The 7,691-nt window shown below is 44.8% G+C and overlaps 1 protein-coding gene across 2 annotated transcripts; it reads right to left on the bottom strand.

Moving 5' to 3' along the window:
- Positions 1-378: 378 nt before the first annotated feature.
- LOC104214001 (uncharacterized) lies at positions 379-3,068 on the bottom strand. 2 transcript variants are annotated; one of them, XM_009763589.2, is made up of 5 exons: positions 2,629-3,068; positions 2,418-2,504; positions 1,632-1,781; positions 1,322-1,522; positions 379-688 (listed from the first exon to the last, which is right to left on the bottom strand). In XM_009763589.2, exons 1-5 carry the CDS (start codon positions 2,842-2,844, stop codon positions 578-580), a joined length of 765 nt encoding a protein of 254 aa, XP_009761891.1. In that variant the 5' UTR covers positions 2,845-3,068; the 3' UTR covers positions 379-577. The 2 variants fall into 2 exon arrangements, with proteins under 2 accessions (XP_009761891.1, XP_009761892.1); XM_009763590.2 differs by having other exon boundaries at positions 1,408-1,522.
- Positions 3,069-7,691: the final 4,623 nt, after the last annotated feature.

Below are 7,691 nucleotides of genomic sequence, written 5' to 3'. Positions count from 1 at the left end.
TACCATAAAATGACAAAGTGTCTGTTTTCGATAGTCCCTCGACTATAGTATTTCTTTCCCCACTATAGATTCCCTTTTCCCACTGATAAACATTTTATTAATACTCTCTCCGTTTCAATTTAGATGAGGTAGTTTGACTCGACACAGAGTTTAAGAAAAAAGAAAAACTTTTGAAACTTGTAGTCTTAAAAGCTTAAGAAGTAAACACTTTGTGGGGCCATGACATTTGTGTGATTTCTTATTAAGGATAAAATGAGTAAAATGAATAATTTAAAATTGAATTATTTTCAAATTTAAATATGTTATTTATTTTTAGTGAGGGAATAGTACTAGTTCTTTCCCTTTCCTGAAAAAGACAAAAAATGAGGGAGACAAGTGTGCCTGTAAGTAGTAATCTTATTTCATACTTGCCTTTGCGTACACGATATCACTAATTAACAAAGTATACACCAATAATGTTATTCATTGTTAGCTTGATTAGTTGAACAAATACAAAAGGCCCACGAAAAGGAAAATTCACACCGAGCTTGGAGCGTTTCTCTTATTTTCGGTCTTCTCCTTCAATGAAAAGTCTAACTTATTGTGGAGGCGGAATATTTTTGTAGTTTTCCTTCTTGAATTTTGTGTAATCGGCGAGCAGATTATCTCTTACTTTATGCTGCATACTTTCCGCCATATTCTTCATAACCTGTGATAGCATATACAAGGCAAAGTTAGAAAGATCATTTGCTAGTAGCTAGTCCTTACTAAATTAGTGTTTTAAAATACAGGAATACCATTATCTTCTAAGAAAATAAAAAATCTCGATCGTAATATCATAAGTTGAAATATTAGTAAAACTCCAACTATTAGTGTTCGATTAAGCAGGGGGGCAGCCAAAAATTTCAGAGATTAAAAAGGGATCTTTACACAAATAGGCGGATGGATTCTCTGTTTACTTTTCCTAGCAGATATACATTGATTATAAACGATTATACTCATATTATATATTACTATGAATTAAGGGCAACCCGATGCACTAAGTTCCCGCTATGCGGGCGGGGTCCGTGGAAGGGCCGGACTATAAGGGTCTATCGTACGCAGCCTTACCCTGCATTTCTGCAAGAGTTTCCACGGCTCGAAGGAGGTCACGGGTTATAGTACATATTATACATATGCCGGCTATTTTTAGTGTAAGTGGTTAGATGGACGATTATTTAGGTTAATTCTTCTAAAATATCACACGTCAATTTCAACCGATGAAAGTAAATTTTTGAAGTAGAATTATTGTATGCATGGTGTAAAATTCTATTTTAAGTAGTTGAAAATTGTAGTTTCTAACCGATTGTGTAACATGTTGATGAACATGTGGAGGAACCAAAGCAAGCATAGGAGGCGGAGCGAAGCTAAGGCTCATATTGAAATGACCTTTGATCCTGCTTCTTGTTCCTCTTCTATCTGGGTAAAGTGCTCCTTCCATATTAATCCTGAATTCTGATGGTTTATTTTCCCCCTCTGTTACCCCTTCTAGATCCCATTTTGTCTGCATATATAGCAAATTAACCACAAGTAATTAATTATTATGTACTTACAAAGATAAATTTAGATTCTCGATCGAGTATATGCAATTTGAAGTATATATATGTACTTACAATTTTCAGCTCGAGAACAGTAGAGGTATTGGTGGGAACGCCAGAAGGGTACTCTTTTCCTTTAGTTTTGTATCTAATTCTCATAATAACAACAGGCCAGGCTGTGAGGAATAAAAAGACTATCGGTTCCATTCGGATTCTCCATTCCTCCTGCACCATATACGTATGAGTTTAATAATACAACAACCCAGTGTAATCTCACTAGTGGGGTCTGGGGAGGGTAGAATGTACGCAGACCTTATCCCTACCTTCAAGAAGGCAGAGAGGTTGTTTCCGATAGACCCTCAGGAAAGCTAAAAGAAGGACAACAACAAGCATACCAATCGGAAAACCGAAGCAAAAATACAAAACTAACAGTAGGTACTATAATTAGAAAGCCGAAATGAAAGCAACAACAAGTAATAAAACAGAAGTCAAGAGATACGACTACGGACAACGCTCGGCTACCTATCCTAACCCTTTACCTTTATTCTCAACCCCAATACGATGATTAATTTCAGTTACACAGAACTACATACAGAAAATTTGAGAATGTCCCATCTCTCGAGGTGGAAGCACTGATCATTTGTGATTTTGTAATATAAGCTTCTATTTACATTGAATAATAAATTATAGATACATCAAAATCGATCACAAGGAAGACAAATATGGTAAGATAAGTAGCTTTTGCAACTATCATATGGGAAAAAGATAACTATCAGATAAATCATGTTTTTAGTAGATGTGAACCAAAATATAATTACGTGCTAACAAAAAAGAAGAGTAGTACTAGTAGTAGTATTTAACCTCGTTAACACGTTGGGTTCCTCTGTTCTCTGGAAATATGGCTTTGAAAACTCTGGGCTTGTCCTCCATGTACCTGTCGAAAGAAGCCTGCAGCCACCCATTATTGTTCATGCGGATTCAACGGAATTTTATATACACATTTTAAACTCTAGCTTTGAACTAACTAACTCTAGATTCTGAACACAAACCATACTAAGAAAAGAGAACGTACATCAGGGGATTCATAGAGGGGCATATCGGCTTGAACGGTGATTTGTGAAGTGTATGTCTGCTGCGCGTTTATGGTAAAACTCGAATATTTTTGCTTTTTTGTTGCACTCAAAGCCAAAGTCCCCCCTCTGTAATATTGCAAATGATCTCTACTTGTGCCTCTCTGCAACAAGCTATTTACGCTAAGATGTGAACATGAGGGAACTGCCACTGACATCTTGATAGTAGTAGTAGTAATTCTTATTGATTCGATCAGCTCTCTATTTAATTCCTTTATGTACCTCTTTCAATTCTTTCTTTTAGAAAATTCGGTTACCTTTGCTTTCACCAAACTCAACCTTATGAAAGTGAAATGACAGGACCACGTAGATTTAGAGTATATTACACATGAAGGCAAGGGAATCCTCTGCGTGGAAGTTTAGGAATATTGAATAATCGCACAACCTAATTATCTACTATTTGTTTGCCCGCATTTCGAAAAGCGTCAAATATGGACTTCACATGATATGGATCGTGGCGTTGGGATGTTGTCCTTGTCAAGGCTTTTGATCTTATGACGCCTTTACTTTTATTGTGTCTCCAGCCTAAATTACAGTCTTTGGCCAAATTTCGGGTATGTGTTTGACCAAAATGTATAAGTGTTTTTGAGCGGCACCAAAAGCAGAAACAATTTTTTCTAGTTTGGGAACGCAGAAATTAATTTCTTTAAGACAAAAGTATCCTTACTATAAATTTTGTATTTGTTAAATTATTCTTTATTAACTTTTTCTTTTTCTCTTTTTCATTTCTACTATCCTTTTCGTCCTTTTTATTTATTCTATTTTCATCTTATTTTTATTCTCCTTCATTCTTTTTTCTATTTTTCGTCCTTTTGGACTGCTAGACTTAGTCCTCGTATGAAGGCCTACAATTCTGTTGTGATGCAATGTGAATTGTCATGGGCTGCTTTCCAGACATGCCCCATGACCCCTTGGCCGCGCCCCATGGCGGCCTAGCAAGCCTTACAATGCCTAGCGCCATGGTCGGCCCCGTGGTCTTGGCTGCGCCAAGTGACAAGCGCGCATGTGCCTCTGTCGCCCCACCGATGCCTCTCGCCAGCGCCCAAGGGCTGGCCATTGACAACAGCGCCGCGCGCCCTGACAATGCCGCGCGCGCAGATCCTGATGCCTCGCCAGCGCCCAGCTGCAGGCCCATTCCAACAGCGCCTCGCGCACAGACCCTGATGCCAAGCACCAGTGCCCAGCCTCAGGCCAGCACATCAAGTGTCGCGCGCGCCCACAGCAACGCGCGCGCAGACCCTGACCCGCAAGACAAAGATGCTGCCATCGGACTTAGTTTTTCCTTGTAATAATCTAAGTCCTTTTCATTGTAATCATAGACTAGTTTTCATCATTTTCATTTCAGTGTGCTTCTACAGCTTTATTAGGACTAGTCTTGTAATGTTGGTTTATTTTTTTTAAGCATTATTAAGGGGGACCAAACAATCAAACATTTTCAAGCAAGCATTTTCTGGTGTCTCTCCCCCTCGACACCGCATCATTGTAATCAGCATTTTCATTCATCAATAAAATCATCATCATCATTCAAAACCCAATTCTCTCTCAAGCTTCCGCAATTGCCCACGACATTGGTTTTCCCGCACGGCACTGACAATCTAGTCTAGCGTGCGGCGAGGACCTCATTGGCGGACAGCAACCGCACTGACATCGGTTGCTTAGCCTTACGTTGCCCTTCCAAAGATCATCAGGAAGGCGTTGCGTAACAGTTGGTATCAGAGCCTAGGCTCGACATCGGACGAGGGAACATTTGCCATCATCACCATTTCTGACCATGGTGAATCATGGGGAGCGTCTAGCATCCCTAGAAGAGACGGTTGACCGATTACGACCCATCGTAGAAACGGTGCCTGATCAAAGCAACAACCTAGTGCAAAGGTTGGACGACCTGGACCGCCGAATGCGGCAGGCCGAAAATGACATTGCAAACATCAGTCGTGACTCCGACGAGGACCGACAAACGGCAGCCATTGAAACTGCCAACATCCATGGCAAATTTGAGGACCTCCAACAGGAGCGTGCCGACGATTTAGCCCATCAGCAACATGAGGCAGACAGACTAACTGCCATGCAGCAAACCATAAACGACTTGACTGACAAGCTCAACGTTGTCAATGCTGCCTTACAGAGCCTACTTCGAGAAGGCGACCATCACATCAGGGGTGCAGCAAATCTCACCCCCATTCCACAAAAGCTTAAGATACCGGAGCCAAAGCCATACGACGGATCCCGGGATGCTAAAGAAGTGGAAAACTTCATCTTCGACATCGAACAATACTTCGATGCCGTGGGCCATTTGGAGGAATCCAAAAAGGTAGCGACTGCTGCCATGTATCTTCAGGGCGATGCCAAACTTTGGTGGCGGGTCAAACACGAAGCCATCAAGGCCGGTGAAGATACTCTTCAGACATGGGACGAATTGAAGGTAGCCATACGCCTGCAGTTCTTTCCCGAAAATGTGGAATACAACGCAAGGAGAAAGCTACGGGACCTCCGCCACACCAGATCAGTGAGGGAGTACGTGCGCGAATTCTCCGCACTCATGCTAAACATACGCGACATGGGGGACAAAGACAAACTCTTCGCATTCATAGAAGGTTTGAAACCTCATGCCCGTATGGAACTACAGCGACAACGGGTAGACACCCTGCCCAAGGCCATTCAAGCTGCAGAATGCCTTGGCGACTATCATTTGGGAACTCAGAATGACAGGCCCCAGCCGTCTGTCCGAGGGGGATTCAACGGGCACCATCCCAGCAATGGTGGCCCAAGCAAAAGTGGGGGAGATCGGAGTGCATCAAAAACTAAGACTCCTCCCTCCAACAGCAACAGTGCTGCATCCATCAACAACAATCAGGGGAGAAAGCCTCCCTCAGAATGCCGTCATTGCGGCGGGGCACATTGGAACAATGAATGCCCAAACATCAAGGTCAATGCTCATCAGACTGTCGAGGATGAGACAGATGCATCAGACACATCTGAAGACAACCAGGTAGGCGCCTTCAATGCAATTGTTGGCTCTATCCCTCATGCCTTAGCGGGGACCAGTGCATGTCCTCCTAAGAAAACATCAGTCCCGATCACCAGGAAAGGGAAAGAAAAGATGGACGAAGGACCTCCTAAGCAAGCGAGGACCCTAATGTTCGTCGAATTGAAAGTGAACGGCAAGCCCCTTCACGCATTGATAGACACGGGTGCCACCCATAACTACTTGTCATCAACGCAAGTAGAGCGCCTAGGTCTTGTGGTACAAAAGAGCAAAGGCCGCGTCAAGGCTATCAACTCACCACCTCAGACATTGGGTGGAACAGCTACAAATGTCCCAGTGAAACTTGGCCCATACAAAGGAAGCATCGACCTGCGCATCGCAATCATAGATGACTTCGACATCATAGTGGGTTTAGAGTTCATGAGGCAAACCAACACCATTCCGGTACCATTTGCCAACATGCTCCTGATGATGGGAGAAAACGGGGCCAAGCCCTGCACCATACCATGCTTTCCCATAAAGATGGCCGCTGAAAACATCTCGGCCATGCAGTTGGAGAAGGTAGTCAACAGACATGAACCTCAGGTTCAGGCTACCCTTCGCAGCAACAATCAGTCATCATGTCATCGGCCTCAAAAGACTGGTGACGCTCATCATCGTGTGAAGACTTGTCAGCCATGCCACAAGGACAAGTCGGATCACTCATCACAGCCGGGACCCTCGCAGCCATCACATGTCCCTCAGAGACCATGGGAAAGTGTTTCCCTCAGATTCATCACGGGATTGCCCCAAGTCGGCAATCTTGCATCCATCATGGTTGTCATAGATCAATTCTCAGACTATGCAACTTTCATAGCAGCCCCGCAAAACATCTCAGCAGAAGATACAGCTCGACTCTTCTTCTCGCACATTGTCAAACATTGGGGCCTGCCCAAGAACACATTGTTAGTAGGCGCGACTCACGCTTCACTAGCAACTTTTGGACCCATCTCTTCAGGTGCTTTGGGTCAACATTGAGTCACAACACATCCATCCATCCACCATCGGATGGCCAGACAGACCGGTTCGATGACATGCTGGAGGAATATCTCCGCAACTTCGCAACCGGATCACAGAAGCATTGGGTGAAGCTCCTGGATGCTGCTCAACTGTGTTTCAATTCTCAAAAGAGCCATCATACAAACAAGAGCCCTTTTGAAATTGTTACCGGACAGCAACCGCTTCTCCCGCAGACGGTGAATGCATCAACCATGCCGAAATCTCCTCGAGCTGCCAACTTCTCGAGCGAATGGGAGCGCAACATGGAGATAGTGCGGAGCTATCTCACCAGGGCCCAAGAGCGGGCAAAAAGGTTCACCGAACAAAAGCGTTGCTTTTCCCAACATCAACCAGGGGACAAAGTAATGTTACGCATCCCAAAGCAGTACTTGTTTGCAGAAAGGACCCATGACCCTCGCCTGCAACAAAAATACATCGGGCCCCTGCCCATTGAAAAACGCATTGGGAAGTCCACATACCAGGTCAAAACTCCATCCTGGTGGAAGATCCATCCAGTCTTCCATGTCAGCCGCATGAAATCATTGCTTCGCTACAACAGCAAGCTCAGACAACAGAGGGGCGCAGACCTCCCATCCAACAACCATCAGAAACATCATCATCATCATCATCATCATCATCCTAAGGCTCCGAGGACGGCGCCAACTCAGGTGGGGGAGAATGTCATGGGCTGCTTTCCAGACATGCCCCATGACCCCTTGGCCGCGCCCCATGGCGGCCTAGCAAGCCTCACAATGCCTAGCGCCATGGTCGGCCCCGTGGTCTTGGCTGCGCCAAGTGACAAGCGCGCATGTGCCTCTGTCGCCCCACCGATGCCTCTCGCCAGCGCCCAAGGGCTGGCCATTGACAACAGCGCCGCGCGCCCTGACAATGCCGCGCGCGCAGATCCTGATGCCTCGCCAGCGCCCAGCTGCAGGCCCATTCCAACAGCGCCTCGCGCACAGACCCTGATGCCAAGCACCA

This window comes from Nicotiana sylvestris, chromosome 2 (assembly GCF_000393655.2).
Source record: "Nicotiana sylvestris chromosome 2, ASM39365v2, whole genome shotgun sequence".
NCBI classification, from domain to species: Eukaryota; Viridiplantae; Streptophyta; class Magnoliopsida; order Solanales; family Solanaceae; genus Nicotiana; species Nicotiana sylvestris.
This window is presented reverse-complemented; position numbering and strand designations above follow the sequence as displayed.

Excerpts from the sequence above, each read along its gene's own strand:
- LOC104214001 (XM_009763589.2), bottom strand. The coding sequence starts at position 2,844 with ATGTCAGTGGCAGTTCCCTCATGTTCACATCTTAGCGTAAATAGCTTG. Across the intron at positions 1,782-2,417 it reads GAACCCAACGTGTTAACGAG|GAGGAATGGAGAATCCGAAT; the intron begins GTTAAATACTAC and ends TATATGGTGCAG. Across the intron at positions 1,523-1,631 it reads CTGTTCTCGAGCTGAAAATT|ACAAAATGGGATCTAGAAGG; the intron begins GTAAGTACATAT and ends CTATATATGCAG.